The sequence below is a fragment of the Vespula pensylvanica genome, chromosome 9 (genome assembly GCF_014466175.1).
Source record: "Vespula pensylvanica isolate Volc-1 chromosome 9, ASM1446617v1, whole genome shotgun sequence".
In the NCBI taxonomy this organism is placed as follows: domain Eukaryota; kingdom Metazoa; phylum Arthropoda; class Insecta; order Hymenoptera; family Vespidae; genus Vespula; species Vespula pensylvanica.
The window spans coordinates 5,434,538-5,451,396 of record NC_057693.1 but is presented as its reverse complement, the minus strand read 5'-3'; the positions used below and the strand labels follow the sequence as shown (position 1 = coordinate 5,451,396).

The 16,859-nt window shown below is 35.7% G+C and overlaps 4 protein-coding genes across 11 annotated transcripts in view; 2 read left to right on the top strand and 2 right to left on the bottom strand.

The window, feature by feature from the left end:
* The first annotated feature begins 194 nt into the window (after positions 1-194).
* On the top strand, positions 195-5,471 carry LOC122631792 (IQ motif-containing protein H-like). Of its 4 annotated transcripts, XM_043817892.1 has the most exons (9): positions 195-496; positions 1,150-1,617; positions 1,700-2,873; positions 2,947-3,202; positions 4,229-4,438; positions 4,549-4,682; positions 4,755-4,925; positions 5,013-5,112; positions 5,198-5,471. In XM_043817892.1, the coding sequence occupies exons 2-9, from the start codon at positions 1,174-1,176 to the stop codon at positions 5,388-5,390; spliced, it is 2,682 nt and encodes an 893-aa protein (XP_043673827.1). In that variant the 5' UTR covers positions 195-496; positions 1,150-1,173; the 3' UTR covers positions 5,391-5,471. The 4 variants fall into 4 exon arrangements, with proteins under 4 accessions (XP_043673827.1, XP_043673824.1, XP_043673826.1 ...); XM_043817889.1 differs by having other exon boundaries at positions 195-1,617; XM_043817891.1 differs by having other exon boundaries at positions 195-1,617; positions 5,013-5,119.
* Positions 5,158-7,912, bottom strand: LOC122631793 (trichohyalin-like). The gene is made up of 9 exons (XM_043817894.1): positions 7,820-7,912; positions 7,577-7,750; positions 7,240-7,434; positions 6,877-7,061; positions 6,674-6,794; positions 6,372-6,579; positions 5,967-6,298; positions 5,737-5,904; positions 5,158-5,654 (listed from the first exon to the last, which is right to left on the bottom strand). Exons 1-9 carry the CDS (start codon positions 7,898-7,900, stop codon positions 5,505-5,507), a joined length of 1,614 nt encoding a protein of 537 aa, XP_043673829.1. The 5' UTR covers positions 7,901-7,912; the 3' UTR covers positions 5,158-5,504.
* Positions 7,913-8,451: 539 nt separating this feature from the next.
* LOC122632091 (tubulin polyglutamylase TTLL4-like) overlaps positions 8,452-16,859 on the top strand; it is a 131,483-nt gene continuing 123,075 nt past the window's right edge. For 3 of the 5 annotated variants that reach the window (XM_043818558.1, XM_043818549.1, XM_043818553.1), the window contains exons 1-2: positions 9,500-10,106; positions 10,270-10,324. The gene's annotated coding sequence lies outside the window, so the exon portion shown is untranslated. Of the gene's footprint in view, positions 8,637-9,499; positions 10,107-10,269; positions 10,325-16,859 lie in introns of those variants that run through there. The other 2 variants (XM_043818559.1, XM_043818550.1) reach the window with 2 other exon arrangements.
* LOC122632097 (enhancer of split mgamma protein-like) lies at positions 10,799-12,978 on the bottom strand. Its single transcript, XM_043818565.1, has 2 exons — positions 12,799-12,978; positions 10,799-12,677 (listed from the first exon to the last, which is right to left on the bottom strand). The coding sequence occupies exons 1-2, from the start codon at positions 12,871-12,873 to the stop codon at positions 12,117-12,119; spliced, it is 636 nt and encodes a 211-aa protein (XP_043674500.1). The 5' UTR covers positions 12,874-12,978; the 3' UTR covers positions 10,799-12,116.

Here is a 16,859-nt window from a genome sequence, read left to right as displayed (position 1 = left end):
TGTCAACATATATAAACAAAATATTAATGAATGTATGCATATTTTTCTATACGCGTAATTAATCGAATTAATAAATTAACAATATCAATATTAGAACTAATATCACACATTATTCGTATAAATAATTATATAAAAAATATCGAATAATCATATACAGTAACTTTACAAGGCATATGACAACGTAGTAATAAAAATTGAATACATAGAAATGCGTATTTCAAAGAAGTGTACAATTTAAAAAAGGCGCCATATTCACGAAAGTTCTTAATCCCTTGTTAATAAGCTTAGTGGTTATGTCGAGCTTATAATTAGGGAGAATGTATTACAATAGTTCCATTCCGAAAAAAATTCTTTGTGAGGATTTATATTTGCAATACGAAAAGTTAATAAAAGACAACATTTTTATTATTCAAAGGCAAAGTTTTAACTTGAGGAGTTATTTGTTACGTCGAAGGAAGGAGATCGTCCAAATTATTAGGTTACTTTTCTAAATCAGGTAAGAACAATTTTTGTTCTGTCAAAATCTTAATCCCATTATTCACGTGTCTAATAGAAAACAAAATGATAATGAGGAACCAATAGAATTGAAAAAATTACGGGAAATTTATGATAAAGTACAAAAAGGATTAATATCGATCGAAGAGGATTGCGATAAATTTTGGGTAGAAATGAAATTAGATTTGTTATTAGAAAATAATAGTCGATCTGAGCCTTTGTTAGACAAACTTCCGATAAAAATAAAAACGGCTTACGAAGCATGCAAAAATGCTTTATTGGAAAACGATGAAAATATTTTGTCATTGGAACGTTGTCATTGCATATGGAAAAATGTATCTGAATCGGTTATAAACGATGGGAAGATTAGATCGGAAAGATTAGATCTTTTACCCACGAAATTCGACGAAACCGACTTGAAATTTAAGCAGGACTTAATGGAATTACGAACCAAAGTGTTTTCTTTGGTCAACGACAAAATAGACACGTATGCCGTATTTAAATCTTTGCGTTAATATTATAACAATTTCTTTTTCTTTTATCACTACAAAAAATGATATATATATATATGTATGTATGTATATATATATACAGGCGCGCGCGCGTGTATGTGTATGTGTATTATACAAATATTTATTATTAAGGATTTGTCAGGGAACAGAAAATGCAGTTTCATCCATGCAAAAAAGTTACTATCAAATCATTAAAAAGTACAAACGTTCGTCCACGTCATTGGACAAAATAGATTTATCACATATTCACGCTTTGAGATATATCGACGGAGAATTAACGAAAAACGAAGGATGGTCTAACGTTCTCGATACAACTGGTAAAGAACTTAGATCGAAATGGTACCTAGTTGTTTCCCCTCAAATAGAAAAAATGTTGAAGAATCGACGGATATATTCGCTTCGTTTGGATCCATCAAAGGTCTTTAATTTTTTGCTATCTATACCTGAAAGTGGAGTACACTTTAAATTGTCGAAGAAAGATCTACTTCTTTTATTGCGAGACATTTCTGAGGAAGGGCCTTGGATAACGAGTTGGAAGCCTCAATTAAAAACTCTTGATAAAAAGAAAATCGCCGCCATTTTGATACAATCCTGTTGGCGTGGTTATTGGGTAATTAATAATGTTTACGTTCTCCGTTAATTAACGAACGAATTTATTTTAATAATGAATTTCTTGCTTGTAATCTAACAAGGTCCGTAAACAATTGAACGAATCGTATCGTCGTTACATAGCAGCTAGCGTGTTATGGTACAAATGGTTATTCAAAAAACACAAACGCGAGATATATGCTATTCACTTGAAAAAAATGCTCTTGTCGCTGGACATAAGTCGAGTATTTAACGAGAAATTAAGCAAAGAGTTTTACGACTTGATTAAGTGTCCACACGTGATAATACATCTTCCATCGATTGGTCATTCCATTAACATTCGTCAAACGTACTCTCCAAAATTATTTAATATTTATCAGCATTCAATGATTTTGAGACTCTCCTTTCTACGTAATCAAATGTCTGAGTTCGTTTATATTTTACCTGTCGAAATTACGCAAGATTTACTATCCATGTACGTTGATATAATCGATTCTATCATTTCACAAGAACGTACAGCGAATCGCGTAACGTTTCTTGCTCTTTCACAAGCTAAGACTTTCGAACGTACACACATGAATGTATCTAGGATTTTACATTGCTCGGAAAGCACCTTAACAGCTATCAAAAAAAAGATCAATGAAAAACCAGCGTATATTTTACCTTGGATCGTTGACGAATGCGATCTTAGAATATCGGACTATCTTCGCGTACCTTTGTTAGGGCCAGATATGATGCTACAACAAGAGTTGTTAAATCTATCGAAAATGAGTGAAATAATCGAAAATCTTGGTTTACCACAACCGGCTCATTCCAAAGATATACGAGATTATACGAAACTTTGCGCCAATTTAGCTGAACTAATCGTATTAAACACTGACATTTGTTTATGGCTGATCAGGTTGAATTTCGGTATACACAGCAAACACTATGGTGTATTTTTGATCAATCACATTAGTGTACCATTCATGCCTGCGATCAGAGAAATAAGAAAACAGTATGGCGACGAATGGATAAGTAATTCTCATGTACGAGAAGAATATTTAAATGCCTTGTTAATTCATTTACCAAAAGTTGTCTCCATTGTAACGAGTTTCAACAAACTCTGTTATAATTCATGGAAAGATTTTTATAATCACATACAAAAGCTTGGATGTCTGTTGCAAGCTGTACCACATGAAAAAAATTCAAGTACCATATCTGCAACACTTTTTATTCCAAATAAGATTACTAAAAGACCTATCAAATGGACCGGTACTTCGAATAAAATACAATTAGGTATTTCACGATGAATACTTTGCAAAATTTCTCTTTTAAATTTTAATATTAATAAGACTTTTCTTTTCTGCAGACTTTAACCTTTCATTGTACGCTTTTATGATACCACAGACAACAGTGAATACAGAGATTTTAAATCCAAATATAAATAAACTTGCTTATGCTCTGCAACAGCAAGGCTACTTTGGATATTTGACTATAGATTGTTATTGTTATTTCGATAATAACAAAGAGAAGATGGTTGTATTATTACTCAATATTCATCCTTATTATTCTCACACGCAAATGTACGTTGATTGGATGAAATTTGTCATCGATGGTTCTTACAAGTACGATCTAATTTGATCCCAGTCATCTTTATTATCTGTTATAATATTTATTAACTATTAACGCTTGTTATATTGAATAGTTCTACGACAAATACTTTTAATGGTAATATCGTTGTACGGAAGTATTCTAAAAAGAAAATAATAATTTCGTCGACATACGATAAACAATGGGACGAAACTACTGAGAGAACTGCATTAGTAATTTGTGAATTATATCACGTCAATTTGCCTTCTTATTCATGGCCCAAATTGAAGATTCTTATGGAAGATATTGGAGTATAAACATAATTTTTTCCTTTCCGTTTTTACGAACATAAACGATTTCTTCATACTACTCTATTTATTTTAGATCGTTTACGAAGCTAGAAAGAAAGAAGGTTCTCATTTTTTTTTACACGATAGCGATAAAAAGAATACTGGGACCATGGTGATCGTTACGCCCAACATGGAAATGACATTATCAAAGACGTATAATATCTTGAGAAAAATGTGTCACGCTTTGTCAATTAAAAAAAAGTCAGAATCGAATATGTTGATTGCAGCTAATTTTTTTGAAAAATTTGCTTTAAATTATTCCGATCAGTCTCATGAACCATGCAAGTGAATGTTAATTGCAAATAAATGCTTATCACATTTGAATCGTCTTATTTAAACAAAAGAGCAACATTTTGTATATTTTCATGATAATGCAATACGACGGAGAGGAGGTTAAAACAATTTAATAAAGAATCGTGAAAAACCTTTCAATTAACAATTTTATAAATTAGTACAACGATATATTAATTTTCATATCGCTATATTAATGGAGAATATTTATTTTTTATCACAAAATCAGGCAACAGTACCGGCGCCCATTAAATTTATGATTGGTGGAATAGCTGGGTAATTAGTATTTTAATAAATGTAGCATAAGTAGATAAATAGCAAATTGAATAAAAAAGAAAACAAAAAAGAAAAGGATAGAAGTTTTATACGATTTAGATATAATTTTGTAGGACATTAGAAAAAAATAATTTCTTTACTTAGGGTAACGGCACAATTAGTGACACATCCGACGGATGTTGTGAAACTTCGGATGCAAATGACGAACAATAGTTTCGTACACACTATACGTGAAATTCTTAAAATGAAAAATCCTCGTAGGTTTTACGATGGATTAAGTGCAGCTCTTCTTCGTCAGATAACTTATACTATGACCAAATTGGGAATGTATTCGACAACGTTGGAATATTGGACGTAATTGTTCCTATATTACTTATCGGACATATGTTATTAGTGTTTTACATATATACATGTACATACATACACACATATATATGTGCTAAGTAGAACAAAATTATTTTTAGGACTCATTTTGGACGTCCTAGCTATGGTGGTATGATTAGCATTGGAATGTTCTCTGGCATCACTGGTGCTTTTGTTGGGATACCTGCTGACGTTGTACTAGTACGAATGGTAGGCGATGTTAAATTACCACCAGGTAAACTTCAATTTAAATTTTACATAAATCACTGAACTTTTAAGTAACCAAATTGTTTCTGCATTTATATAGAAAAACGTAGAAATTATAAAAATGTTTTAAGTGCTCTTGTGGATATATCCAAAAAAGAAGGAATTACAGCATTATGGAGAGGTACTATACCTACTCTTGGAAGAGCGGCTGTCGTCAATGGTGTACAATTGGGTACATATAGTCGAGCGAAATATGCGTTGTTAGATACCGGTAGATAAAACATGCCTCTCTCTATCTGTCTCTCTCATATCTCGTTCAGCATTCCTCGAATCCTGTTTCACGATGAATTTTTTTCAGGTTATTTCGTAGATAATTTAGGGACGCAATTTCTAGCAGCTAATATTTCCGGTTTTGTTGCGACTCTTACATCTCTACCGTTAGACTTAGCGAAAACAAAGTTTGTAGTAAGGATAAATATTAGCAAGATAATATTATATATAGATTATCTTATAATATCATATTCTTATAATTATTTTTAATAGAATACAAAATTGGATGGGACCATCGAACCCCCCAGGCATGATTAAAGTATTGTTAAATACTAGTAAACAAAATGGTATTTTTTCGTTGTGGCGAGGATTTTTAGCTTACTATACGAAGGCTGCTCCTACGACAATAATTACTATGCTGTGTGTTGATCAATTACAAGCGTTATATCTTCGTATTTTCACTTGAACTTATAATTATAAAAAATGTGTATTTATGTATATACCACACGAATAAATTAATTTATTTTACTTCGTGTTATACCGTTAAGAAACGATTTCAATTTAATGCAATGCTCAATATTTATAAGTCATGTATATAATGAATTTGAGTTTCTGGAACAATTTTTGTACAACCGCGACGAACTCCAATTCTTCGTTGTTTCACTTTTTTCGGTGAAGTGGGTTTATTTATTTTTCTTGGTTTTATCAAACCCATTTCCTCATTACATTCCTATTCAAAAATAACAAATTAATTTTATTTCAGTGCTGTTTCAGTGTCAGCTTAATTAATTAATAACATAGTGTATTAATACCTTGATCGCTTTCAAAATGGGATAAAGCGGTCTCACTCCTTTAGATTCATCTAAAACTTGTTGATTGTAAGACAATACTCTTTTGTTAATTTGTTCTATAGCCGCTTTCATTTCATTGAAATCATCGTCGAGTTGTTTCTCGTGTTTACGTTCCTCTCTTCGTAATTCCTAAATAAAAATACGTTTATTTTTATATCTTTCTTAAATCGTTTTATCGTAATTTTTCTTACCATATGTTTTTGTAAATCTTTAGCATAATTAATTTTTTTATTCCTTTTCTCTATTAGATCTTCTAATTCTACTTGCTTATTATATTCGTTTCTTTTAAATCTCTGCAATGTTTCCCACGTTTGAATCTCTTTCTCTTCCTTCTTTTCTTTTATTTTCGCAGCTTCAGCTTGACATTTGTCTTCGATTATAATAGCTCTTATCGCAGCCTTGTGATCCTTCTGTTTTTTTCGTCTTTCCAATTCGATTGCTTCTATTTCATTGACTGCTTTTTCGAAATTCTCTTTTTCTTTCTCGGCGTTACGACGACTGATGAGAGACGCGAATTTTTCACCTATCGATATTATACTTGATTAAAAAATCGTACAAATTTTCTAATCGTACTAATTTGGTAAAAATCTTCTTACCTATAAGATTTGCTCTGTCTTCTCGAGATTGCTTTTGATTTTTAGCTATTTCTTTCATCATCTTTTTTATTCGAGATCTTGATCTATTGTATACGTCAACCGCTAGATCTTGTAACTTTTCCTCACGTTTATTTTCAAGCTCGGCACGTCTCTTCTCATCGATCGCATTTTGTAAAACTTTTTGCATTTCTTTCTTTCTTTTCAATTCCTATATAGAATTTTTTGATGTATTTATATATTAATAAAAAAAAAAAAAAAAAAAAATTATTGTCTGCTTAGAAAACTACTGTATCTAAGCTTACTTCTTCAGCTTGACATTCTTTTATAAGTTGCAGATCTCTATTCATGTTTCGTTGATCTTGTATTCCTTGCTTTAATTCTTCATTTTCTTCTGTCTCTTTGATCTTAGCATTTTCTTCGATTCTTTAAATTCGTAAATGAATATATGCACGTGTATCTGTCTGTGTATAAATTTAATTATTTATTAATAAGTTAGAGAACTTACTGGGTTTTTAATTTTTTAGTATAAATTTCCATTTGCATCGTACGTTCTTCCGCTTTTTCCTTCTCCTCTTGCTTATATTTTTCAACATCATTTTTAATGTGCTCTATGTATTCAGCTTCTCGTTGATCATCTAATTCCTTAATAGTCTTTCGAAAGTCAACTTGAGCGTTTAATTCTCTGAGACACTAGAATGAATAAGATATTGATTATCATATAGCGTTAAAAAAAAAAAATCATATTCAAAATGGGATTACAAAACTTAGGAACCTAATTGCTCTTCTTGCTTGCTTTCTGTTAATTACAAAAAATTATATTGCAGACCTAAGTCTTGAATCCTTTTTTTCCCAACAACCTTCTATATACCTCCGATGCGAGCAATGCTCCATTGATCCGTCTGCACTGTGGTTGTTTGTATAGAAGTAACATTCGTGCTTGTCGTACTACTTCTGCACGTTTAGCTTCATTCTTTATTGACATGTCTTTAACAAATTGTATTCTTTCTGCTTCAGCTTTTCGACTTTTCGACAACAGTTCTTCCTTTCTTCTCTTTTTGATATTCTATTGAAAATATTTATATGATATTTCTATAGAGATTTGTATTATGTAAAAAAATATTTTTTTTTTTAATTTTTTAAATCAAAAAGGAATAATAAAATAAAAAAAAAACAGAAATATAAAATATCCTGAAAATATATGATACCTCTATAGTATTGTCCCATGTCTTGGACATTTCATAAGTTGCCTTCTTAATAGCATTCAATTTCGCTGCTGCTACTTCCCTTTCTTCAGCCAATCTTTGCGGCTGATTAACGTAATCAACGAAGCGTTGAAAAGCGCTTTCAGAGGCTATCAATGCCAGTTTCCTCTCGGATATCTGTGTACAATGTTGTTATGTTATTTAATACGTAACAGAGACTCGTCGAGTTTCTTTAAAGAAGCTTACTTTAGTATTTTCTAACGTTTGTCCAGGCTCCAAATGATATGTTGAATGCATATCCGGTTGAATTATTTTTCTTCGAACCATCTTTTATGAACAATTGATAATATATATATATATATATGTATGTATAACTTGAAATAAAATAATATTTTTTAAATACTGCAAATGTGTCTTATAGGGAAAAAAAAAAATCAAAAAAGAAATTGTGTGTGTATGTAACGATGATCCGTTCTTAATAGAACGTATTAGAATCTTACATGTTTGACCAGTTGATATGGAGACTCTATGGAAACCAAATAAATGCGATCAATACCATTCGTCAAAGATATTTATAAATACTTTATCCTTCTCGTTCGATAATTTTGATATTTTTCTTTTCATTATTTACGATCGAGTAATATCATTTCGAAACGATGATAAACGATTAATTTTAATTAATTATCGTTATACTCGATATAGATATAATAAAATAAAAAATAGATCGATCGATTAAAATCGTACTCGTTAAAAGTGATATTTAAAAATTTCGAGATGTTTTCCCGCTCTTGAAAACTCTATAATTAATTAATCCATATAAAGATTGGTAACGATAGTAGAACGGCTATTGGACGATCTACTTTACCGACGTAAATAGACGCGCTCGTAATTGTTGGTTTCTGTAATTGGCCGCAAGATGGCTGCGGAGCGCAACCGTACACCTGTAATGACAGCACGTGCTAAGAGACGACTATAAATTGTGATCGGATAGTTTCCCGCTTTTTAAAGTGCTACATTTTGGCTTGTGGAACATTGGGAAGGATAGGACGTGTCGTCGAACGTGGTAAGATCGTTGGAATATACGTAATTTAAGTTAGATCGAAATAAGAAGTCGATATTAAATCGAACGCGTTTGGCACGTGTGCGTTGGTCCGGCTAAGTAGCGTGCGATCGTTTTTCGATCGACGATTAACCTTGAAGGGAGCTCGTGCGTTGCCGCGCATTCTCAACGAAAGAGAGAGAGAGAGAGAGGACGAGAGAAGAGAGAAAGAGAGAGAGAGAGAGAGGTCGTCGAACGATGATCTATTATTTACGAATGGACAACGATCTGATCGTTTTCGTAACGTTATTTGTGTCGCGATCGTCCGTGCTACGACGAGTCTGTGCCGATGTTGCTAACCTTAATCGTCTTCGGGCGTCTTCGCTTGAGTTTCTTGGCGCGCGTATAGAGAGAAAAAGAGAGAGGGAAAGAGAAAGAAAGAAAGACGAGAGAGAGAGAGAGAAAGAGAGAAAGAGAAGGAGAAAGAAAGAAAGAAAGAAAGAAGGCGCGTGGCGCGTTTCGAGTCACGTCTTGCGGCTCATTGGTCGGATCTTCGACTTGTTCGACCGGTTACGACGAATCAATAACTTATCGCCTCTCTTAGGTCTACGTTCGGCGTTAACGAGTGTTCGCGAATTTTAACGAGGTTAGCGCCGCATCGCGGCTTAAGCCAGCCTACCGATACACTACTACACTGTTACTATTGCTGCTGCTGCTGCTGCTGCTGTTGCTACTACTGCTACTACTTGTGCTGCTGCTGTTGCTGCTGCTGTGCTACTTGAATCTTTCTCATCTTTCTTTTTCTTCCAAATCTTCTATTTCTTCTTCATCATCATCATCATTATCATCATCATCTTCTTCTTCTTCTTCTTAATCTTTTTTTCTTCTTTTTCTTCTTCTTCTTCTTCTTCTTCTTCTTCTTCTTCTTCTTCTTCAAATGTTGCAGATTGCCGCGATAAAACGCACGACATCCCGCGTATTTTCGTATCGCGGAACAAATAGACGTTTTTCATTGGCCCAGTTCTCGTTAAACAATACCTCGTAAGCGTTTCAAATTGGACGGTTGAAATTGATGTTTCGTCTTGGCACACCGCCAAAACGTCCTATTGTAATGCGAGAGTGTTACTAAACATAGACATCGTGTCGTATGTATTTCAAAGAAGGGGAAGTTTATCATGGTGCCACGGGCTAGTAAATAAGGGAGAGATTTCTTTGATCGATCGTCGTCGGGATGTTGGTTCGGTGAGTTGGAGGTGTAAATTGCGTCGGTTCGTGCCATCGCGAAGAGTGTTGTTCGTTGTTATAATATAACTCGCTTTCTCTATTTCTCTTTCTCTCTCTTATCGTAAAGTCATCATCAGTCATTGTACGAGTGTAATCGAGCGTGTTCATAATTTACTTTGATATCTCTTTTTCTCTCTTTGGAAGTCATTCATGTGAAAGTGTTTCGAGGTTAGATATCGCGCTTCCCTTTTTTTCTTCTTCTCTTCTAAGGTCAGTCGATTTTAGGATGAAATTATATTTCAAGGTTATATGTATATACACACACATATATATATATACATAGTGTATATATATGTATATATATATATATATACATATGAGCGTGAGTTTTTTTTTTATATGCGCATACTAATATAGTGCTATTTCATTTCAGAAACAGAGGAAACGATAAGGAATGAATCATTCGGATTCCATGGAAGTGTCGTAAAGTAAGTACATTATAATCAATGTCACTTCGATTCCGCAATTTTTATCCTCGTTATTTACTCGGATAATTGTATGGATGGATGGATGAATGCATGCATGCATGCATGCATACCTATGTACACAAGTACGTATATACCTTGTTTACGACGAGAAGATCTATTTAACTCGAGTATATCGATTTCATTAATTTGTATTTTCGATGCAATTTATTGTCGATTTTATAATTATTGCTGCTTTTTTTTTTTTTTTTTACATTTTTTTCTCTTATTTTTTCTTTTAATTTTTTTTTCTTTCTGATTAAAAAAATAAAAATTAATGAGCTATGGTTATGATACGACGACGCCATATTGCGATGATCACGTGATACAGAGAGAGAGAGAGAGAGAGAGAGAGAGAGAGAGAGAGAGAGAGAGAGAGAGAGGGAGGGAGAGAGAGGGAAAGCAAGGTTTATTAATGCAGTGTTTATAACCTAGAAGTTGAATAGACGTGGAAACATGTTTATTAAAACTTTAGTATCATTTTACTATCTCTACTACAGTAAATATCACAGGTACACGTTTCTCTATCACAATATCCTCCTCTCAATCAAGTTACGTCGACGTCTTTTTTATTTTCTCCTTTTTTTTTCTTCCTTTTTTAAATCTTTAATTTAACATGCATATCTCACAAAACGATTATTTATTAACAATAATGAAAAAGACGATCTCAGAAACCCGATGCCTTAACTTAACTTTGACGGAGGAGGAAACGCATATACAACAGACGTTTTCGTCGCGAGTTAATTTGTGCAGTCTGTTTCATCGATCGTATTTGTTTTTTTTTTTTCTCTTTAACGTCAATCAAAAAGTTTTAGAAAAGAATTTAAGAATCAATGCATCTCGTTACATCTATTTACCAAAGAAGAATAAAAAGAAACGAAAAGAATTAGCGCATTGGAAACAGAATGCACTTATCCGGGCATAAAAATCTTCGATTTTCGAAAATTTTTTTCGCGAGGAAATCGACTAAATAAACAAGATATGTATTTCGATAAAAGTATGAAACAAACAATAGAAAAATCTAACCATCGGGATTATGTAAATTAAAGCTTCAACCGTGGCTGCTTATTACCGCATCACGGTCAATTATTTTCATATATATATATATATATACATACACACACACACATATATATATGTGTATATATATATCGAGATCTTAATACTTTCTTCGATCTTATACGAATCGATTAACGCGAAGGAGAAAGCTCAGGTCTTCAGGTAGATTTGTTCGTATTACGCGAGAATAGAATATTCGAAAGAGGACGTCACTAATCGAGAAGTCTTTCGTTTCGTGTTGTCTTATTTCACCGATACATTTGGAGATCTTGGTTCCGTCATCGGTTAGAACGATTTTGTTTTTCGTATTATCGTTCGTTCTTAGAAATACTCGAACTTCTTTTTCTTCCTCTTCTTCTTGTACCTTTTCTTTCTCTATTGGAAGCGAGTCATCTTGAAACTCTTTTCTCAAGAGAAAAATAATATAAAACTCTCGAGAGTCTCAATTATTCTCGTCTATCGATTATTCCGAGATCATCCGTATTAAATCACAGATGAAATTGCACCAGAACCGTCGCACCGCGCGAAGAGAGATCTTTGTCATTCTCAAGCGTTTTTCTCGGTCTCACGTTGAGAATTACTTAGGCGTGGCTCTTCTCTTTTTTTTCCTTTCTTCTTCTTCTTCTCCATCTTTTTTTTTTTCATTTTTTTCTTAAAGAGAAATTTCGACGCCAACGCGAAAAGTTTCCCTTCGCTTTTACCAGGGTCTCCAGATAGTTTCGTCGGATTTAGCGACTCGTAAGAGACCCTCCGCGAGATGATGGCTCTGTTGGGGGATGGTATCGACGTCCGTCCTTACCGGAGATGGTTGACTGGAGGCCGGTGTAAGAGGCATCGAATATTCGTCGGAACTAAGTTCGCTCGATGAGGAAGGCGAGGATTGTGGTGCAGCCACGTGGATGGTCAACGGTCCGGTTTTGTCCATCGAATTTAGTTTGTGTCCAAGATGGGTCATCAATTTGGTACCGAGAGCTACGTCGACGCCAGGAGTTGCCGCGAGACAACGGCTAACTTCGTTAGCGCAATGCGTGTAACCGGCTCTGAAACGATCAGCATCTATCACCGGATTCGCTGATAAACGTTGCTGACGCTGAAGTTTGTGAAGATGGCGAACGGTCAATTCGAGGATATCCGCTTTCTCCAATTTTGCTACGTTTTCCCCGTCTCCGGCTAAAGCCGTCACCATAAGATCCTTTAACTCGTCCAAGCAACGATTGATACGTGCTCTACGTTTCCGTTCTAGCATCGGTTTCATCACCTGTAATTTCAAGGATAAAGAATTTTTATAGCTTAACTATCGTTTCATCTACGAATATTTAATACTCGGAGGAAAATTTTCATCCGGATTATTTCATTCTTGGAAGAAATATGACACCTACCTTTCTATACTGATACGTCCTCGAGATAGGCTGTTCTTGGCCATCGACCATGATGATTTGCTCGTGCATCTGCATGGTTAATCCCTTATCGCTTCTTTCAACGTTCTCACAACACCAATTTGCAGCACTTTATATAGTATATATATATATATATACTATATATAATATATATATCTATCTATATATATATATATATATGTATCGTGTACACTCAGTTTTTTATTGTTGCGTGCAACAAGTAACAATAACAACACACTGTTTCGTCGAACTATTTGATCTCTGTCGAAGAGAAAAATAGATAGACGGATGGACAGATAGATGGATAGACAGAAAAACTGAATTGATAGAGAGCAAGTAAATCGGTCGAGCGAGTCAGTCCGTGATCGGTTAAAACGCGGCTCTCCTCGTCGACCTTTCTGAACGATCAGCGTGATTGTGGTGGCTGGTGGGTTCGAGGACGGCTTATATAGCCACGGGCCCCTGCACCAGGGAGGTAAAGGGGCGGCAGCAGGGACCGTGGTGGGGGCCAGGCCTTCCGTGGGAACGGTCCGTAGAGGTTGGTTCCCAAGCAAGCACACCACCTGTAAGCGGCAGCTGCCAGACACGCGCCCACACCAAGCCATCGTCACCGTTCCTTCGTCCTTCTCGCACCTACCCGCATCGCCTATCTCTTTCCTCCTCCTTCTCCTCCTCCTCCTCCTTCTTCCTTCTTCGTCGATCCTCGTCTCGTGCGCCATGGTATGCGTTCTCTCTCTCTCCCTCTTTCTTTCTCCCTTCTTTCTCTCTCTCTCTCTCCCTCTTCCTCTCTCTCTCTTTCACGAGCGTGCACGCTCGTACGGAAGAACCAGACCGACTATCTCCTCATCCTTGTCTGTCTCATGCAAACAGGAGACTCTCCGTCCTTCTCCTTTTTTCCTTCTTTCCTTCTCGAGCTAGCAAGAGAGGGTTCCCCCTGACCACCGTTCTCCTCCTTCCTTCTCCTATCGTGATTTGCTATCTCCCTCTCTCTTTCTCTCTCTCTCTCTCTCTCTCTCTCCCTCCCTCCCTCTCTTTCTCTCTCTCTCTTTTTCTTCCTCATCGGCGAAGCGTGCTGGGCACAAGTCCGGCGTCCTCTCGTGAGATCGCGATCCCACCGACTTACACGGCACGTTGCCTCTCCCAATGACGCCAATGCTGATGCTGACGGTGGCTCGCCGACTGCTGATGGTGGTTGTGGTGGTGGCGATGGTGATGGTAGTGGTGGTGGTCCTGGTACTGGTAGAGTCGTACTAGTAGTGGTGCTCCTTTCGGTGTTTGCTCTTTTCGTTCGCAAGAGTACCGCCGCCACCAAACGATCTTATCCGTTTGTACGGTCAGATCGATCGATCATTTTCCGCTCATGTTAATGCGCGAAGGCGGCATGAATCGCGAGCCCGCAAAGATAACGATGATTCTTGATAGCGAGGAAGAGGCATCGCCGCCAACTACCAGCCCACTATTCGACGATGACATCCCTAATTTGCTGTTAAGCGAAATAGATCAAACAGAGAGAGAGAAAGTGATTGCTTTACGAGATGACAATTGATTCTTTTCCGAAAGAATTGATCCGTTCACTTTCCATTGTTTTTCTTGTTTTTTCTTACGCTATTTCATTTGCACTCATTATTATATATCAATTATTTCGTTCTTTTCATTCTTATCAAATCGTTACATATCATATATCTTATTCTTTTTACATTAATCATCGTTATCGCTTGCGTATTATAATCAGGAAAAAACGAACGAAAAAGAAATGGAAAAAAATGTGCTAAAATATATCACGTTTATGCAAGGTAGTATTTTCGAAAAATTCATAAATTGGTAAAGAGGAGAAGGAAAAAAAGTTGGATCGTTGGAAGAGTGCTTCGAGACGCCTAATTTCGGGTAGAGACGGTGCCTGAATTATATCTTTTCTCTCTCTCTCTCTCTCTCTCTCTCTTCGTTCTCTTCTCTTTTCCACATCTCATTTATTTTTTCTTTTTCTTCAGCTTTTTTTCGTTTCTTCTCTTTTCTTACTGTCGAGGCAGATATCGTGCTCGCTTATTTCGAAGGGAGTTCAGAGTACTTAAACGTCGTTCGCACCGAATAATTACGCACGCTTCTTTCTACCTGTTCTCCTTCCGTTCTCGTCTTTCGTCTCCTTTGCCACTGACTTTCTTTCTCTCTCTCCCTCCTTCTCATCCTACATTCGAATACACTTCTTTTTTTTGTCCATCGTTCTCTTAACGATCGACCGCGTCATTAACAACTGGCGTCAGTTCGATAGAGTATGAGCAGATCGCGAGATAAAGTCGACTCGATTCGATATCTCCCTCCTCTTTCTCTCTCTCTCTCTCTCTCTCTCTCTCTCTCTCTTTTTCACCCTCTCAGCCTCTTTTTTCACCTTTCCCTCCGTTTTACTCTCCTTCGTCGTTAAAAGAAATCGAACGTTCTCTCTCTTTCTCTCTCTTTTTCTCTCTCCATTTCTCTTTATTGCTCTCCCTTTCTGTTTCAAGTCGAGATCCAATTAAAGCGAAATTGGCACGGTTCTCTATCCTGTTACTCGATTCCGAAAATTATTGGAGAATCCGAAACTCGCACGTTTCGATTTCTGTCGCAAGAGAATTTCGGGTGGAAAAAAAGGAATAAAGAAAAAAAGAGCGATCGATAGATACTGTAGCGTTTGCGGGTTGCAGAAATCGATAGGGAAAATTTTCTACGGCGGAAGGAAAAATTGAAAGCAAAATTGAAAGTAGCAACGTTACTTCGAAAATTTGTATAATTTTTTTTGTACAATCTATTATGAATGTTTTCATTTGCTTCCTAACGATTGTTACGTCAGATTTATTTAAAGAATCGTCAAGTAATAAGGAAGAATCTACAAAGAGGATCGTAGAAGCAAGCCGCACGATATTATAATTAAGCGATTTAAAAGGCGACGGAACGAATCTTCTAGTTTCTCCAATCGATTTTATAATTCGTCTCGTTAATGCCACGATCGGCGTTACACGCAGTCGTCTATTCCAAGAAAGAGAGAGAAAGGGAAAGAGAGAGAGAGAGAGAGAGAAAGAGAAACAAATAGAAAGATAGGCAGATAGAAAGACAGACGGATAGACAGACAGACAGAGATCCAAGCGACAGTGATCGATCGCAAGCGGCAATCGACTGCCGTTCTTGCCGCATTTCTTTCCCGTTTCTAACGAGATTATGTACTTACCTCTCATAAATAATTGATATCAATGATGTGTGTGCGCGTGTGTGTGTGTGTGTGTCGAAACATGTTCGAGACGTGTTATACTTTACATCATGTTTTCACGATTTTCTCTCTCTGTTTCTCTCTCGCTCTTTTTCTTTGATACGAATGATAAGAAAAATCTCACGTTGACGATCGAAAAGGTTTTTCATTTTTGTGATCTATAGGATCTTCAATAATTCATGTTTCTTTCTCTTAATTATAAACAAACGGATAGGTCCATAAAACTAGTTGATTGTTTTCTTAGGATTGTTCGTAGAAACGTCGTTTCCATTTCGTCAATTTTGGAACTATTCCAGTAATAATACGTTTGGACATCTGCATTCAATAAACATCTTTAACAGCCCGTAGCGAGTACATATATATATAAGTACTATTGAGGATTTTTTTTGGAATTAGAGGCATCCCTAGGGAGTCACGTTCGAGTAATATAAAACCATTAGAGGTCGTAACGATTAGGTCGTAAACGTTGCCGTCGTCTTTATTATCGACTTAACGGGAAGTAGTTATTCGGTCAGTGATTTCTAGTTACTTCCGATCTTTTTTTAAGAATATACGAGCTATGTATATGTATATATATGTCTGTATAATATGTGTGTGTATATATATACGTATATACGAGTTCAAAATCAATTTTAACAACAACCATGTTTTGTTTATATAAGACGTATATTCTAAAATTACGATGAAACGTAGGTTACATGCTTGTAAACATATACAATTCACCGATCTATGAGTGAAGGACATTTATTAACAAAGTACATATACACGTCTCTCAGCTGTTCGCGAGAACATATGTTAGTAGTAGCGC